Raw genomic sequence first — 18,582 nt, forward strand, 5'->3', positions numbered from 1 at the left:
GCCTTTGGGGGAGGTTCCGTTATGGTATGGGGGTGCATTTCCATGAACTGCAAGTTGGATATCATTACCATCCGTGGCAACCTTAACGGTGTTCGTTACCAACAGGAGGTTCTTGACAGGGCTGTGGTACCTCATTTTGAGAACCATCCTCTGGCAACGAGACCCATATTTATGGACGACAATGCTAGACCTCACAGGGCGCATGCTGTAAATGATTTTTTGCGGCAAAATGCAATTGACAGAATTCCATGGCCTGCCATGAGCCCTGACCTCAACCCCATTGAACATTTGTGGGACTTTATTGGCCGTCGTGTGAGGCAGAGAGACCCACCAGTCCATAATCTCAACGAATTGACGGCTGCCCTGCATGAGGAGTGGAACAGGATCCCCCAGAATCAGATCCGGAGACTCATCCAAGGAATGAGGAGGCGTCTGGAATCGGTGGTGCGTGCGCAGGGAGGACACACTAGATATTGATGAAAGTCGGTGTGCAGACTCTCAGATGACTGTTCTTTCTTTCCATGTGACATTTGTGTTAATACACCTGACAACAACGTCTGTGGATGAATAGTAAATTGTGTCCATTTTTTCATGAATTTAAGACAGTTTTAAGAATTTGGATTTCGTTGCAATAAAGCAAAGTCTTGATACTTTTTCCCTTTAAGTTGTTTGTCAGAGATCGTCTGTTGAATAAAAAAGTGTCAAACTATATCAACCCGGCATATTTTGATTGTCAGAACACTTCAAAGTTGCTCCAATAGAAAAAATTGGGGTGTTGCTTGATTAATTTCCAGGTGTATATTTACTCGTGTTCGAACTATTTAAGCAGTTCTCGTGTGTTTCTGAAGGAAGTCATCGCGATGGTGACGACGAAAGATGGTGTCAGTAGTATTAGTATAGGTGTTTGAATTAATTTGTGACTACACTCACAGGTACAGGTAAACAGACTAGCACCAAAACGTTTTCACTTGAAAGTTCAGACTTCACTCTGATGCGTTAAGCAATATTTACTCTCTGTCTAGGTAAAACTGCGAATCCACTTCGTTGAGACGTCACCTGTTGTGAAATTGATAAGATGCAATTAATATCGGCTATAATCTTAATTCTATCGAATAACCATTTATTCTTTATTTCAATTCTAAATACAATACAAACATACAGTACATGTATATTCCTTCTTTCGCACGTTTGTATGGTAGCAAGTGTGAATGATGTGCTATTTTAACGGGTGCATGAACCCATGAGCCCCGAGGGACCAGTGAACAACGTATTTATCTTACCGTACACCTCAATGTTAATTTTGTACTGTTTGGAGCAGGGGTATTGGATCATAATAAGGAGTGCCGTAGTTAGGCATCAGTTCAAACACTACTAACTACTAGTGCCACACGAACACCCAAAGTTCGGCATTTTCAGTGGATAACAGAAATTGTTAATCGCATAGATGTAGGGTACAGAAATTGGCTGAGTGAGCCAATCAGAAAACGACATTTATGTGTGAGGTAGAATAATAAGGTATGAGACACCATTATTATGTTTATGTTTCAACAAATCATTATCACGTCTTATCAAATCATTATCATGTTTTAACAAATCATTATCATGTTTTAACAAATCATTATCATGTTTTAACAAATCATTTTCGACATAGCCCATGCGTTGATTGTCCATACTTTCCACAATATCTCTATCCTCTTCAGCATGAACGTCAAAGCTTGCACGACCTTGAAAACATTATATTCGGTATTCACTGATTTCAACTTAAATCAGATTTGCTTTGTGATACATTCATCTCGTGGGTAATGCACCTGTCGTCCAGTCACATCTGAACGATCGATAATGCCCCGCACAACTTGGGTCAATAGAGGCCGTGTTAATCAAGACAGCTTCTCTAGAACATGCAAATGACAAATATAGTCTACAAAATCAAATACCCTCACACTTGGGTTAGTGCCTTTGATGTTGGGGCGTGTATACCGACACACAAAAATGCAATCTGTGATCAATGATTGTGAGCTGGAGGTGAATGCTTTAAGGCCACTGGGCTTCTGCTTAATCTGTTCTGTACCAATAGCCAGTCATGTAAGCTTTGTCTGTTTATCTGGCGAGGGCACGAATGGTTCCATCCTGCCACAACCGACTGTACAAATAAAAGCAGGAAGTCATTTCCTCAATCACGAGAAATCTGTGATTAAATACAGTTATATTTCATAATTAATTATTTTCCTGTGCTAAACCTGTGTCTTGCCCAAATATCTCATCAGCAGATTACACACACACACATCCTTTTGTGTCTGTGTCGAGGACACCTATGACATTAATCGAGTTATCAAATGTCCGATACATTCGAAAAATTATGATTAAGGAAATAAATACGCACGGAAGATTTACTTTCGGTACAGTGACATGCTGATATATATATGATGAAATATAGATCGCCAACGCCAGTTGAAACAGACACTACTTGGCATATGCATAAAACAAGCAAGAAAATCATTGGAATGGATCTCAAAAATTCTGGGGGCGGTGGGGTATCCAAGTGGTGGAAACGTTAGCTCGTCGCGCCGAAGACAGAGGTTCGAATTCTCACATGGGTAGAATGTGTGAAGCTTATTCCTGGTGTCCCTAGCTGTGATATCGCTGAAATATATGTTTTTCGCTAAAAGTGGTGTAAAACTAAACGTACTCACGCTAAACATCAGAGATTATCCCACAGGCCTAACAGGTAACACCCGTCATTGACACCGTTTAAGTGTGAAATGGGCGTTTGTTTGTGATCTGATGCAGCACACAATGTAACGGCAGTCTGTAAACAAAATGACTCTCAAGTGATTGATAACAAATATTAGTGAAACGACAGCGCATGTACTGATTTGGATGAAACTAAAGAGATATGTTTATTTTGAATTTTGAATTAAATCTAGCATTTCACATAATATTTTCACTGTAAACTTCAGATCCATTAATGTTTTTTCAAAGAAATTGTCAGGTTTTGAACCCCACAGTCTTGTATTGTGTACCGTAGTTAATTGGATTCAGTGCAGTTTTCATCCCATAGTATCTCAGACTGGTCGTGCTGCGGGGTAGCCTAGTGGTTAAAGCGTTTGCCCATCGCACCTACGTGTTCTATTCCGGACATGGGTACAAAATCATTTCTGGTGTCTTCCACAATTGGTATTGCTGGAATATTGCAAACAGCGGCTAAACTAATTCACTCACTCATTCACTCACCCACTCACTCACTCACTCTCGGTGATCGTGGACTCCATCATTGTGAATATTGGTTTTCCGGAGTTAACGAGACAGTATGTCATGTAAAATCCTTATCTGAATAAAGCAGCAGAAATGATCGTTCGATTTCTTCTTCTTGTCATACTTGTCGTAAGAGGGGTTTGGCCCATGAAAATCAAGGTGAGAAGATCTCACTGAAGATCTTCAGTAGCCCATGATTGTCATAAGAGGCGAATAACGGGACCGGGTGGTCAGGCTCGGTGACTTGGTTAACACATATCATCGTATCCCAGCTGCTCAGATCTACTATACATTCTGTTTATCACTGGATAGTCTGGTCCAAACTCGATTATTTACAGACATCTGCCATACAGCAGGAATGTTGCTGAGTAACCGGTGAATAAGAAAGTAATAAGCCACGATCACTTGGCTGATGTACGTCATCGTGTCCCATTTTCGTAGCCTGATGCTCATGATATCAATCACGTGATGTGGTCGATACGCTGTTATTTACAAGTTCCTGAGTGTGGCTTTGAAAATAAACGAAAATCGTCCATGACCTCCTCAAATCTTCCAGGTGTATTTATTCATCATTCGAGCTTCCGACTGTCAGAACGAATTTCAAACGAATATTTCTCCTGCCAACGCCTGTGAAGTGTCATTATAACGGTTCGTTAAGTACGCTTATTTAGAGTCACCGTCTCTTCTAGGTCCATCAGCATCCTCCTGTGCAACACTGACCATCTACCCGCTGAAGGCAACAAATATCCCCAATATTCCTGTCAAGCCTGAAAGCTTTGGTTTTCCCTAATACCTCTCGTTATCTTTGCCACCAGACAAATGGATATATAATATGATTGGCACTGTCATCATCGCATAAATATAGGAGACTGGCCACTTCGACATATCACGAGTGCATTGAGGTCAGCGACAAACTTACTGGCGTTCTGTTATAAGTGCGGCTTCTTTGCAAATGTTCGGGAATGCCTATAATAGTTGGCTTGTATATAATTATTTTTATGTATGCAGTTATATTTTAGTTCTGTGTATTCTGGCTCATTAGTGTTGCTAGCTGTCATGAGTTCATTATTATGCCCCTTTTCATACAAGAAACACCCAAAGAAACACTACCCCACTTCCTTAATGACGATGGCACCTATCTTCAGCTGTCGTTGTGATGACTGGACGTCAACCTCTGTGTCTGTCCACGGTAACCCTAGTTTGTTTGAATAATTTATTATGACGGTAATCCGGTGACATCCGAGGGCGCTGGCAACAACTTTTTGTGTCGACCAAATGTGCGCCTACCCTGTGGCCCTTTCTGCCTTTTCAGCTGTTAATCGTGTCATATTTCTCCAATCATATCATGCATTACCGTCTCTCTTTATACCCTATAGAATCATTCTACACGTGAACATGCAAATACAGCTTGAATATTGCGATTTGGTGAATGATATTGCTATTTAGAAACAGAAAAAAGGGGAAAATATTAATTTGCAAGCACAACTGTCAAGTAACATAATTTCAGATGTTCCTAAACATTTTCTGACAATATTTTCACTAAAACAAATCAGCAGGAAATGTTTTAAAAAACTGAAATCATAAGAATTATTCCTTAACAATTTTACACACTCGTTTCTGGTTTTAATAGCTGAAAAAATGATCTTATCTGTGTCTCAAAGGGACCCTTGAGGAGCCTATTTGTTAACGCGTTTTCTCGTCACATCGAAGAAACTGGGGGAATATTGCTAAAAGCGGCGTAAAACCAAACTCACTTGCTCACTTACTCACACACTCACTCACCCACCCACTCACTTTGTCTCAAGGCAGACTTATATTTCAACCTTTCTTTTGGAAGCCTAAATCACTGACACTGGTTTATTTCAACCTGATCGAAAATAGGACAATTTAACTCTTCTGAAAAAGATGCATTTCAAATATGAATGCATTTGATATTTTTTTCGTAATTTGCATAAAGCTGTCTTGTTAAGCATTCTTGCAAACTAATACCTTCTGATATGTCTTTGATAGTTTTGAGTAACATATCTTTGGCGTTAAGTGTAGCTGGAAGTGCATTTCTGATGTCCCCCTCCGGGGTATGGGTGGAATATCGATAATATGCTGCATAAAACGTCACTCACTCATAATCAGATCGGGACGTAAATCATATATCGCCGGTATAATATTGTTTGAAGATCGTATTCGTTGTGCATTTATTTAGGATCGATTTCCTGGTCACTTGCTCACCAAGTGGTGACTCTTGACTGTAACACAGTATCCTTTAATAAAGATGTCGAACAACGTTTCTTTAGCCAACTCTGCCTCCTGATCAGTTACCTTATCGATTGAGTAGGAGATCCCTCTCTTCCTCCCTAACAACCCCTCCATAGCTTAGGCTCACAAAGTTCTACTGACAGTATAGAACCTTTCCTTCCCAACCCCACAATCTGACCCTTCCTGGCACATACTGTTCGCTCGTCACGCCGATGCCCCGGATGTGATTCCTCTATGGGTACAATGTGTGAAGCCCATTTCTGGTGTCCCCTGCAGAGGTATTGCTGGAATATTCCTAATGCAGCCTAGAACCACACTCTCTCACTCCGCACAGACTCACAGACTTATCATCAGCAGTACCGTTAGGCCAGTGCCTCATGGCCAAAACATGATTCTCATTAACCTATTCAGACAGTGACCTACTTTTCAGGGGATCCGATTTCTCTCTTGGGAAAGTGAAAAAAGACACCATAAACAGCTCTGATTACACTGAATTCCAGTTCCTTGTTTCATAACAAAATGTTATTTACTAATAATACATTTTAATTTCAAACTTCAATAATACCGTATTTCTATATTTTATGTCGACGTGTAGACAGCATACCTTAACTGAGAAATCACAGAGTCTGGTGAGGTCGTGAAATGATTCACAATGCATCTGGCTCACTGGTTACACCTGTTATGTGTTTCTGGCGCTTTTTCGGTGTAGTTCTTTAACACACAATGGGAATTTATATAATATCAATTTCGTACCAGACCGCCATATTTTTCGAGAGGCAGAGCCTCGTTTTGAGATTTCCACGATTTCCAGGTTTCCGTTTGTTCCGTTGAAACAAATTACCATACACGTTAACAAACTACACACTTGGTTTGACAACAGACTTGGTAATAACTTTACCTTGCACTGATTGCTATACGTTCATAAGATTCTGATTGGTATATTTCAACTTTTACATGTGTTTGATAATAGAATCCACACATCTCCCTAAAGTCAAACAAGTCTTTTCTGCCTCAGGCAAATTATCTTCCATAGTAACAAACTCGATCACAAACACACTTGGAGGTAACTTTATCGTTCACAGATTCCAATAAATTCACAGGATTTTGATATATTTGAACTTTTATGTGTGTTTAAATATAGAATCCACACATCCCGATAGATCCAAATAGTCTATACCTCCTCGATCAAATCATCACTTACAGTAATAAACGTGATCTATAGCACAGTTGGAAGTAACGTTATCGGTGACAGAAACTATAAATTCACAGGATTCAGATTGGTTTAATTTAACATTTAACCAGCATCATTTAGCAGCAGTTTGTATCGAACGTAAGAATGCTGTCTGGGTTGTTCTTCAGATCCTGTCCGCAGTTCCTAACCAGTTATTTTACCAGTGCTCTTTTTGGGGACACAAGATAAAATTGATTGAGCCATTTTCCAGCGACACTACGTCTTCCTCCTGAGACTAGTTGCCTTTGGTAACTACTAAATGTGTACTTTATGTGGGGCAGCGGTTTAGATAATCTTTACACTTAATAGGCACTGTCCCACTTTGGAGAAATTTATTGAAATTACGCTGGCATCCTGACATCCGGTAGATTGGATGATGGTCCGTTCGTCAGTGGACAAACACGGACAATGTTTATGACAGTCTGTTGATGAGAAGGCTTGTTCAGGCGACTCTCGCACTATCTGATTGACAAGTAAGCCAGGAGACTTATCTTTAGCTCCTAAAATAATGCGCCCAGTGTATTCAAATAAGCCCTGTTTACAAAGCTGCATGCTGTGTGTTTTCAGGTGCCGGCTGTTATCATAAAAATGGCAATGTCGTGATAACGAAGATGTGATTTTTGCACCAATGGCGTATAGAGGACATGAATTTAAATTATATTTGACGAAACCTGAAATTAGTCGATATAATTTTGTTGTTGAGAGAGGCAACGTTTTAGTGATAGAAGTGAAAAAACATTATTAGCAGTTACTGTTAAATCTGTGGACGTATTTAAAGTACATGCAGCGAAGTACTTTTACAATCAGTCCTTATAGTTAGATTCTATGGGTAAAGCAATCCGATGCTGACCACCTGTACTGGATAATAAGTTCTTGTGTATTGCATGCAGCCACGTGTCGGAGTATTTGCTACATAGAACCACGTCTCAGTGTGTTTATTGCATAGAGTTAAGTGTCGGTGTGTTTATTGCATAGAGCCACGCGTCGGTGTGTTTTCTGCATAGTACCACGTCTCGATGTGTTCACTGCATAGAGTTAAGTGCCGGTGTGTTTATTCCACAGAGCAACGTGTTCGCGCGTAGACTGCGAATCAAAGAGGTTATTCCGTCATCGTCAGGGTACATGTAGTCCAGTCGCCATTCCTGAGTATAGTTTCAGCCCCTAAGCATCTTTGAACTGTAGTCGTTGCTTCTAATATTTTAATCGAAGACTAGTTATTTTTATTCCCAAAGTTGTTGAACGTCTACCACTAAACGCCAAAGACCCGAGTCACATGGTGCTTTTTTCGCTTGAACCAGTGCATGGTACAAGACGAAAAATAGAACCAGTGCATGGTACAAGACAAAACAACAGAACCCGTGCATGGTACAAGACAAAAACTAGAACCAATGCATGGGACAAGACAAAATAGAACCAGTACATGGGACAAGACAAAAAATAGAACCAGTGCATGGTACAGACAAAAAAACAGAACCAGAGCATGGTATAAGACAAAAATAGAACCAGAGCATGGCAAGAGACAAAAAAATAGAACCAGAGCATGGTACAAGACAGAAATAGAACCAAAGCATGGCACAAGACAAAAAATAGAACCAGAGCATGGTACAAGACAAAAAATAGAACCAGGGCATGGTGCAAGACAAAAGATAGAACCAGAGCATGGTATATGACAAGAACTAGAACCAGAGCCTGGTACAAGATAAAAATAGAGCAAGAACATGGTATAAGACAAAAACAAGAACCAGAGCATGGTACAAGACAGAAATAGAACCAGAGCATGGCACAAGACAAAAAATAGAACCAGAGCCTGGTACAAGACAAAAACAGAACAAGAGCATGGTGCAAGACAAAAAATAGAACCAGAGCATGGTACAAGATAAATAATAGGAGGGCCAGCTTTTGTTGGAATATTGTTGATCCACTTGTCAGTTTATCTGCTGTTTATAGTGTATATATGCTTCTCATGTCATGGTTGTGCATACTCATCATAGCACAGACAGGGTTCAATCGGTTTTCTTCTTAAAATAAATCAACATGGTACTTGATGTTGATGTTATGTGGGCTATTTATTGAGAAGTAATAAACAGCAAAGAAAGATAGTTATCATTGTGAAATGTAATATCCACTTTTGGGCAGATAAGGAATTAAGTCTATGCTTATTTGCAGTTTGAACCCGTAAGCAGAAATGACAAGTAAGATACCATTACTTGATTGCCCGAAATAAATCTGACTTGTCCCGGGCGATGGGCGATGGGATTTTTTAACCCCTACACTGGACGAATAAGTTGACTCCCAGGTTCATGTGAAATGTTGCGTCCCTCAGCCTTGAGATGATCAGCTGTTACAGGTGGAATCCAGATTAGGTTGGTCATCTTCGTACTCACCAAGGAGACTATCATCAACAACCAGAATTTGTTTGGTCGGTTTTCCCAGATTATTTAATACCCGCTAAAATGTAGACGGATAAACTGAGTATTTTTTCGTATCATAATATTGAATGAGAGGTCGTGTAATGAGTGCTTTTGACATAGCATATAATAGAGGAAATACACGTCATTCGATTAGATATTCGCATGATTCTTCATTTCGACACTAGTATGCTTAAATTCAACATTCGTATTCTTCTTCAATTCGACATTCGTATGTTTCATATTCGCATGCTTCTTCAACATTCGCATGCTTCTTCAATATGATCTTCGTATGCTTCAATTTGACATTCGTATGCTTCTTCAAATTTCATATTCGTATGCTTCTTCACATCCTAGAGATGTCCAGGGTATAGGGTATAAGTCTCCACTATATAATGGAGATTCATCGGAACGTATAACCTGGAGATATCGAGGATGGCTTCTTCAGTTCGACATCCGTATGCTTCTTCAATTACAAATTCGTGTGCTTCTCAATTTGATCTTCGTATGCTTCAGTTTAACATTCGTAAGCCGCGTAGAACTCTATCAGATTCATACGTTGCTTCAATCTAACATCCGTTTGCCCCTTCTATTTAATAACCGTACTCCATTTGCAATTTCCGTTTTGTATACCTTCTTGAATTTGACAAAAATATATATGTACGCCTCTTCGTTTCGAAATCTTTAGGATTCTTAGGAGTGTGATTCTCATGCCTCTTGGGCCTGGTATTCGTTGGCCTCTTCGATCTGAAAATAATATGCTCTTGGAGTTTGTGTACCTTGGAATCTACATCCTGACATTTGAGCTCCTCTTCAGTGCCTCTTCAACTGAGTGTATGAAGATCATGATGTTCTTGTGATATTACAGCATCCTATCTCCCTCTTGTGCACAACAAATCCTTCATTTAAGAACAATGTGTTTCATCTATCAAAGCATCCAGCGAACCTTCTATTTTATGTTATTTATCTTGTCCTTTCACTTTGAACAAAACTGGACAAAGTCCAATATCATGTTTTATTCGTATTTGTTTTGTCTTTTTCAAAGACTGAAAAACAAAGAACAGAGGAAGGTCAGTAACGCTGACTCATCAAGGAGGATACTCCTGTTAAAGCAGTCGCTTCACGGCCAAAATTCCAATCCACACAAATAGAATTTCCAAGCGGTGGTTTAAAGATCTCTTTATCAGATAAAACCTTGTAAGATAGTAATAGTGGTTGAACTTTTATTATTTCGTTTACTCTCCCAAATAAACCTGTATTTTTCGTGATACTTAATCGTCTAAACATCTGTTTTCTAATCATGGCTTCTGGAAATTCAGACCTTAATTCTGTAACCGATTCCAGGTTATTGGTTCTTCGCGTGCACCGTCTGAATTTTACGACAATAGGAAATAAGATTAGATATTGCGACAAGCCGAAAACTTCCATTAATACTCTCAAAGGCAGAGAGCTTATTCCCAGCACGTCATTATCTGAAAATCATAATGAGAATTTTCAAAGACCATAATTACTTCTGAAAGGCTTTAACGTCTTTATTCTACCTGCAAAAGAAAAACAACTTTAGGTGAAGTATGTACGCGTTGCGTAAGGCCTAAGATAAGAATGAACCATCCGAAAGCGCCTAATCTGCAGGGGAAAATTACATCTGCCTAAGCGCCTTCTGCGTCTCGCATATATGGTCATGGTCTTGTTTTATCGTCAAATCGAAATATTTTCGTGTATGGCTTCATAAACGAGACTGTAAGGAAAGCGATAATACTCTATATAGCATAGGTGGCGGTGGGTGATTATGTCAGAAATAGGTATCAAATCCGATAACTGTAAAAAAAATAATTGCTAGCATGAGAATAATGAAGTTTCTTGTCATCGGGATAGATCATTGCCTGGTAATGAATGTTTTATGAGGAACGATATCGACAGTTAAAGCGTTCGGGCGTTATTTGACAATAAAATGACGTCTTGACTCAGAGACTGTTAACACTGTGGGTTTATTGCAGGACTATGGGTGTCGAAATGGCAATAAGATTGAGTGCATAACCCCGCCATGATCACCTCACAAATCCTGCAATTTCAGAATATTATGAGAATTTCTGCCGAGTGTTAAACATTACGAGAATTATATCTCTTTATTGTCCAATAACAATATTTTGTCTTGTTAGTTTGTAAAAATAATCACCGATGTCCTTAAATATATAGAGATCTTAAATATATAGAGATCTTAAATATATAGAGATCTTAAATATATAGAGATCTTAAATATATAGCTTCTTAGGTGGACAGATGAACACCGTCTTCGATCAGATAGCGCTATCATCACCAGTCTTATGTTTTTCTAGGCATGACGGAAATAGCCGAAGGTGACTAGAAATTAATGCCCTTTGTTTGTATCCGATGAGAAATATATTGCCTCCGATACTATGGTAACTACCCCAGTGCCCGAAACTGGGAAATGAAAGGCTGTTTCCTAATAAAGCAACTTCAGCTTGTCTTTGGACGCATGGTAAAAGAGAATTGTGCGATACACCAGACTTCTGAGAGTTCATTCAGAAACACTCGGTTTCGTCCGTTTCCGCCGTATTACGTCGCAGATCAGTGAAGGAATGATATTCTGTGATTTTTCTTCCCCTCCACAATTGTGTGTGGAAATTTGTATGATACATCTCGATCACAGGCTGCCACATTGTGTTATATACTTTGATACTGATGTGGACGTGAGAAACTGATTAAATTCCTTCAGGTACGTCATGGCCAATACAAACGGATTCTGGACGTGTGCCGATCAAATGTTCATTACCAACTACTCGTATATTCATAATTCACACTGTGAGTGAGTATGGATTTATGCTGTCTTTAACAGTATTCCAGTAATATCCCGACGTTGGCCACCAGAGATGGGCTTCAGATCGGGAGCTCAGTGGGAAGAAGTTACCCTCCGCCAATTTACAATGTCATACAAGATACATAGTGTTTACGGAGTATTCAATTTAAAGTTATAATTTCAGCGGTAAGTTCGGTTGTACACAGTAGCAACATTACAGCAATTAGTGGACGCCAGATACTTATTTCCCGGATTGTACCAATGTGAGCAATCGAACACGGGCCTTCTGCTTGAAGAGTTAACACTTGACCACTGAGCTACCCTTTGGTCTTGGAATAACACATCTTACTTGGACGTGTCGAGGGGTGTCTTGGATTTTGTAACTTAAACCTTTCCCACACAAATTCAAAAAATCATTCAGGTTCCGCAACACTTGTCCCCGCCAGCATCTGTGACGGTGTTCATGTGTTAACGTGCCATTCAAAGTTTTGTGTTCAAAAGCAGCTGGCTTGGCTCCGTGCTAACTTTAATAGTTCGCCGGCATCTGCATGCCAACTCAAGACTTTTTCTTGACACCGTGTGACATTTCCATTTAAATCTACCATAACTTCGCTGCAAGAACAAAGTACATTATTCTCCTAAATCAGTTAAGGGCGTTGGTTAGCACCGTTGTTAAAGAATTAGCTCACTATGTGTTTAATTGGGTTCGATTTCTACAGAGAGCAAAGCTGATTAAAGAAGGCCCTGACTGCGTTTGATCTCAAATTAGCACGTACGTTAAACAAGTTGCGCATCGAGTGGCTCGGATCAATGATTTATCTCGAAGCCATTACCAAGAATCCGGCATAGTGACGTGCCGCGCCCCGTTCAATAAATCATTGATACTCCTTCCTCTGACATCCACTATCGGAACATACGAGATGCTTGTAACAGGAATATACTATGTGATATGATATTATGTAGTCGAGCATTTAGCGCCTGTCACTGCGGGTTACGCCTCAACAATGCAAATATGCTTGTTTCCAGTGCTTGTACTGTATCAATGCTGAATGTCCTTCGGACTAATCCACAAATCCATATTCGTAAGCCTCACGTTAAGTATGTACTTAGTTACGACAGCGTAACACCAGTGGTGCTTCGAATTCGTGAATCAGGAACCTGTAGAGTGGAAGTACTGGTGGCTGAGCTAGACTAACGCTTAGTCTCTGTGTGCGTGTGTGTACGTGCGTGTGCGTGTGCGCGCTGGCGTGTGTTTGTCTGTGTGTCGGTCTGTCTGTGTCTATGTCTGCGTCTCTGTGTGTGTCTGTGTGTGTGTGTTTGTGAGTCCACGTGAGATCAGAGGAAATCGAACTTTGCTTCATTTAGGGCATTAGCATTGCTGGAGGGCTAGACAGTACGGAAACTAATGGAGTTTAGGACCTGTGAGACAAAATCACGGACTCAAAGTCACACTTCTTAGACTAACGCTTAGTCTCTGTATCTGGATTCGTCACAGTTGTTTCCAGGTATTTCAGCACAATCTCTTCGTAGAACAGGCTTTTACACGGCACTCAAACCTGGCTCCAGTATGAGCAAAATGAGAACACGAACGTAGAACTCAGCATATACAGCGTCGGAAAGACGCGCAGAAATACCTGCAGCACACACAGGAGGAGGGTTGTCTGTGTCTGTTATTTCCACTATAGTCATGACCACTGTCCGCATGAACACTGATTCATTCCAGGGCCTAGACTTTCGAAGCTCTCCTAGCGCTAAGATAATCGTAAGTTAATATTAATGTAAAGCATACTCGGCAGTTTCACATATGTTGCAGTGCAAGGCCTAGATTTTTTAAGCTGCCTTAGCGCTAAAATAGTCATAAGTTAATGCTAATGTATGGCACTTACGATTACCTTTGCGCTAGGATAGTCATGAGTTAATGCTAATGTATTGCACTTACGATTACCTTAGTGCTAAGATTGTCATGAGTTAATGCTAATGAATGGCACTTACGATTACCTTAGTGCTAAGATAGTCATGCGTTAGTGCTAATGTATGGCACTTACGATTACCTTAGCGCTAGGATAGCCATGAGTTAATGCTAATGTATGGCACTTACGATTACCTTAGCGCTAAGATAGTCACAAGTTAGTGCTAATGTATGGCACTTACGATTACCTTAGCGCTAAGATAGTCATAAGTTAGTGCTAATGTATGGCACTTACGATTACCGTAGCGCTAAGCGAGCTTCGAAAAGCAAGCCTCAGTTTCGCTTCTATTTGTTACATAAGTTACGACGCTCTCATGACTGCGTAAAATACAGTATCTAGTAAAACAGAAAAGACAATGTTATTGATACATGATCATGTCAGACTTACCTCAGATTTTGTTGACCAAGTTTGTTATCACGTGTTATCCGAAGTCTCTGAAGAGATTCTGATCATTATCGAAACGTTAGTAAACTACAAAAACGCATTTCAGTCTGACTGTATTCCCTTATTGTATCCTTTGTAAAACAAACCGATAAGTAGGCCTCCTCGATGGCACCAGAGCCCTGTTCATAACGTAACGACCTGTCGTAACTCTAAAAGGCTTAAGAATGTCTTAACAGTATGAATCATTGCGGATCGTGACCCATTTGTGCTTCTCTCCTTGCGAATCCATTCCTTTACGCATATGACTCAGAATTTCTGCTGGGTCTGGCAAACTATAAACACGACCACCGGATGTCATCACTTATTGATAGTAATTAGTAAACACATAATCTGTCATTGTATCACATATTTTCAGTCACTGGTGTGTCTGGTCCAGACTCGATTGTTTACAAACCACATTGTATAGCTGCAATATTTCTGGAACGAATGCATGCTCATGATTCAATCAGATTTGTACATTGAGCTATGCTTTCATGGATGTGAAAAGTATTTTAGGGTTTTGTGAAACCCATGAACGTGTGTATGGTGCCTGCAAAACTTGAAACATTATCTGAACTCACGATCACAGGTTCCTGGCGTGCGTAAGGGGCACAACTGTGCACAATTAATTGTGGAATTCGTTCTACAATTATAACATTTGTTCAGAAAGTCTTTCACTGTGCTCAGATTTTACATACACGATTAAAGACCTTTTGGACTTCATAGATTCATTGATTGACGCTCTTCCATGGCTTTAGATCTCCTCGAGACTTAGGTAGACACAATGACGTGATTTAACAAAAAAGTGTTTTCAATTTAAATTTCGCTCAATTTGAAAAAAAAAAGATTTGATATGTGGCCCATCTCCGGCACTGTTTGAAGTTTTCAGTGTAAAACCATGCGTACTGCAAGGTCTTCGAATCTGCAATTAATTTGTCTATTTCTGTCTGACTTGATAGACAGTCGTCTTCTCGATTCAGCTATTTCTACCAAAGAGGGGTTTGTTTTCATGAAAGGCAAATGAAGAGCCTTTTAGTTACGTGATAGCCTTTTTTCCAAAGGGGGATGATAAGAGGCGCTTTCAGCTTCAAAGAATTTACGGACAAATCGTTTACATCTGCATAAACACTGCAACCAAGAGGAACAATTACTAGACGCTGCATCTAACAAACAACAATCGTTTCCGTATTATTCCAGTAACGATTACTCGTGATCCGTAATTTTGGTGAAAAATGCATTACAATCAGCTAGTTTTTACGAAAACATACCAGTTCCATGATGATTGAAAAGGCAAGTTAGTACAAGCGCTTGAGTAGCAATTAGACTGTGGTAGACTGGACATTAACCTGGCTCTGAGCCAGGAGAGTTTAAAGTTCTTTTAATCTCCCTTAGGAATGTTTCTGTGAAATTGTCATTCTATGATTGCTTTTGAAGAAATTTGTAGCAGACTGTCAAAAGAGACAACAGAGGTCCAGTCGCGTGCAAATGCCAGAATTTATTTATTTTAATAGATGACAAGATCCACGAAATATGTTTGATGTCGACGAAAATCGCAAATGGGAATGAAAGATGTCAAGAGGCACTTAGAGAAAGTTTTGAAGTAAAGTCCATTTACTTGAAAACAACATGGCTGATACACAGTCAAGTGAAGATAACTTTAATCTGGAAATTAAGGACGGGCGGAATTCGCGAAAATGCATTTGGTTACTAAGGGACCGTTCATAAGTTATAACAAATGGGGGTGATGATGATTTTTATGGAGTAGCATGAACACTGTGAATGGCCCACCCCACCACCACAGCCACTCCTCCACCCCCTAAAACTGTTGTACAAAGTAAGTGACCCCCTGCTTGTCATGTACAGAATCATAGAACCTCTCTCCAGAACATGTGTACAATTACTATACTGTAACATCGGCCTACGACAGAAGTACGTATCCTTTGCAGACACGGCTCCCGCTTGAACACATATAGTACACGTTATATGGCGGCTTTCTATCCCTTTCTTGAAGTTTGATTGTGTTCTTAGAAGTTTTGACGAAAGTTACTATTTATTTTTCCAAAATTTCAGTTATTTTCGGTTGAGAGGTTAACAACACCCCATGTCGTAATATTCGGCTGTTTTAGTTATAAAAACTCGCGCTTTGTGGTAACAGTATGTTTTGTCATAATTCCATGCTTGTGATCCTGTATTTCATCGCTGGCTGGTGGCATGAAAAGTTTTGAACACATCGATCTGTCAACAACCCACATATCCATATGTCAAATATCATAAATTTTTTTCAGGATCTGCACAATTATGAAGTACGCTGACCAGTGTCCCCGGGACACACCTATTGAATGTTTTCTCATCCTGGCATTGCAAGCCATGGCGTCACTAGCGTTATGAAATAGCAGATCACGAGATTGAAATATCTTTCGTTATACAAAGTAAACCAATCGTCTAGTAAGGTGGTATTATTCAGCCATATTTCAGGGTGATTTATCTGGTGTAAGGCTGCGTCAGCAGAATCATTGTTAGAAGTAAATCATCGGCTTAATTTTGGGAGTAATTACAGTGTGGTTTGCCCTCCGGGTTCCTGCAATTTGTAAACGACCTGTTTGGACACCGTGGACACTAGACTATGACAGAAATAGGTCATCCTCAGACAGGCGGAAGTGTCGTGGCGACTCATAATTAGGTCAACAGACCAAATAGCTTAAATATTGGGGTTGGTAAACTTTATAGAAAAATAAATAGGCGACAAGATGGTGTGAACAAATATAGATGTACATAGAACCTACCATGGTAACTAACGTTACGATCGATAATATTTACTACTTTTTTCAGCAATGGTGGTTTCTTTTAAGAATGCTGTAAAACGCTGACCTATTTGCTCATGTGTAACTGCGCTTGGGAAAGACGAGTACCAAGTTAACGCTGCTTTGAAACGTCCTTGCGTTGATATCTAATGCAAAAGTTCTCACAGCTATACTAAACTGCCCGATGGAAGAAAGCATACAGAAATGTTTGATAGTAACTACTAAAAAACGAACAAAGAAATTACAAACTACACAAGCAGCATACCTACTATGCATGTTCTAACTCACACATACGCACGCGCGCGCGCACACACACACACACACGCTCACACCGAGTATTTTACACCAACACAAAAACACACACCTCACCTCTCACCCCATACACGCCCTAACACACACTATCCACTCATACGCGATGTCAACTCCACACATCACAAAAGACACACATCACACACCTCCCCTCTCACACCATGCACGTCATAACACACTTAAACACTCATGCGCCATCACCTCATACATCACAAACGACACACATATCACACACCTCCCCTCTATCACTATGCACGCCCTGATATACTCACGTGCGCACAAACCATACCTTTCCCCACCCCGTCTTAAAAGCTGATCCCGAGCTCCATCCATCCAAGTCCATTTACAGGTGATTTACAAACACCTGTCAAACTATTAACGTTACTTTATAACCAGTAATGATCTAGACGTAATCCTTACTGGAAAGCGACTGTGCACCTAATTGTTTCCTCCAGAACTCCAGTAATAGCATATATCCATTATCCAGTTTTATTGCAGGATATTCACCACCAGCAATTCCCTGCGAAAAGCCTTCTCCTGCGATTGCCAGAGTTACGGCGGTATCAATCTCATATTGAAATACCGGGTGACGTGAATTGGCCTGTCGTGTGACACAAGATGATAGATTATTATTGATAAGTGGCCCATGATATCATTACGCAATGTAATACCTTGGTTGCTATCAACAAACTGTATCTCCTGCCGTTAAAGATATTGATTAATAGAAGCTTTAGAACCTGCAAGTTAAACAACACGACCAGTATATTGAGTTGGCTGCTGTGCGCCTGGAAAGTAATGTGGAGACCTGCATGTGAAACATTGATTAATGTTTTAGTATGTTTCTTTTAATCAGAGGTGTGAGTGAGTGTGGGTGAGTTTAGTTTTGCGCCGCTTTTCGCAGTCTTCTAGCAGTATCACTGTAGGGAACACCAGGCTTCACTCGTTGTACCCTAGTCTGTCTCACAAGCCTTGAAGCACCGTGTTTTCCTTACTGTCTAGCCCTCCCTGAAATGCTATAGCCAGAATGAAGTCCAACTCCCAATTAACGGAGGCTCCTTTTCAGTTTAAATGGGTTTATCTGTTTCTACATTTCATATATTCAGGGACGGGGCGTTAG

At 40.1% G+C, this 18,582-nt stretch overlaps 1 protein-coding gene across 1 annotated transcript in view; it reads left to right on the top strand.

The window, feature by feature from the left end:
- The first annotated feature begins 16,134 nt into the window (after nucleotides 1-16,134).
- Nucleotides 16,135-18,582, top strand: part of LOC137257519 (serine/threonine-protein phosphatase 6 regulatory ankyrin repeat subunit A-like) — a 38,845-nt gene continuing 36,397 nt past the window's right edge. The window contains exon 1 of the mRNA XM_067794846.1: nucleotides 16,135-16,189. Coding sequence (XP_067650947.1) covers nucleotides 16,135-16,189 — 55 coding nt within the window. The remainder of the gene's footprint in view (nucleotides 16,190-18,582) is intronic.

Source organism: Haliotis asinina, chromosome 12 (genome assembly GCF_037392515.1).
Source record: "Haliotis asinina isolate JCU_RB_2024 chromosome 12, JCU_Hal_asi_v2, whole genome shotgun sequence".
NCBI classification, from domain to species: Eukaryota; Metazoa; Mollusca; class Gastropoda; order Lepetellida; family Haliotidae; genus Haliotis; species Haliotis asinina.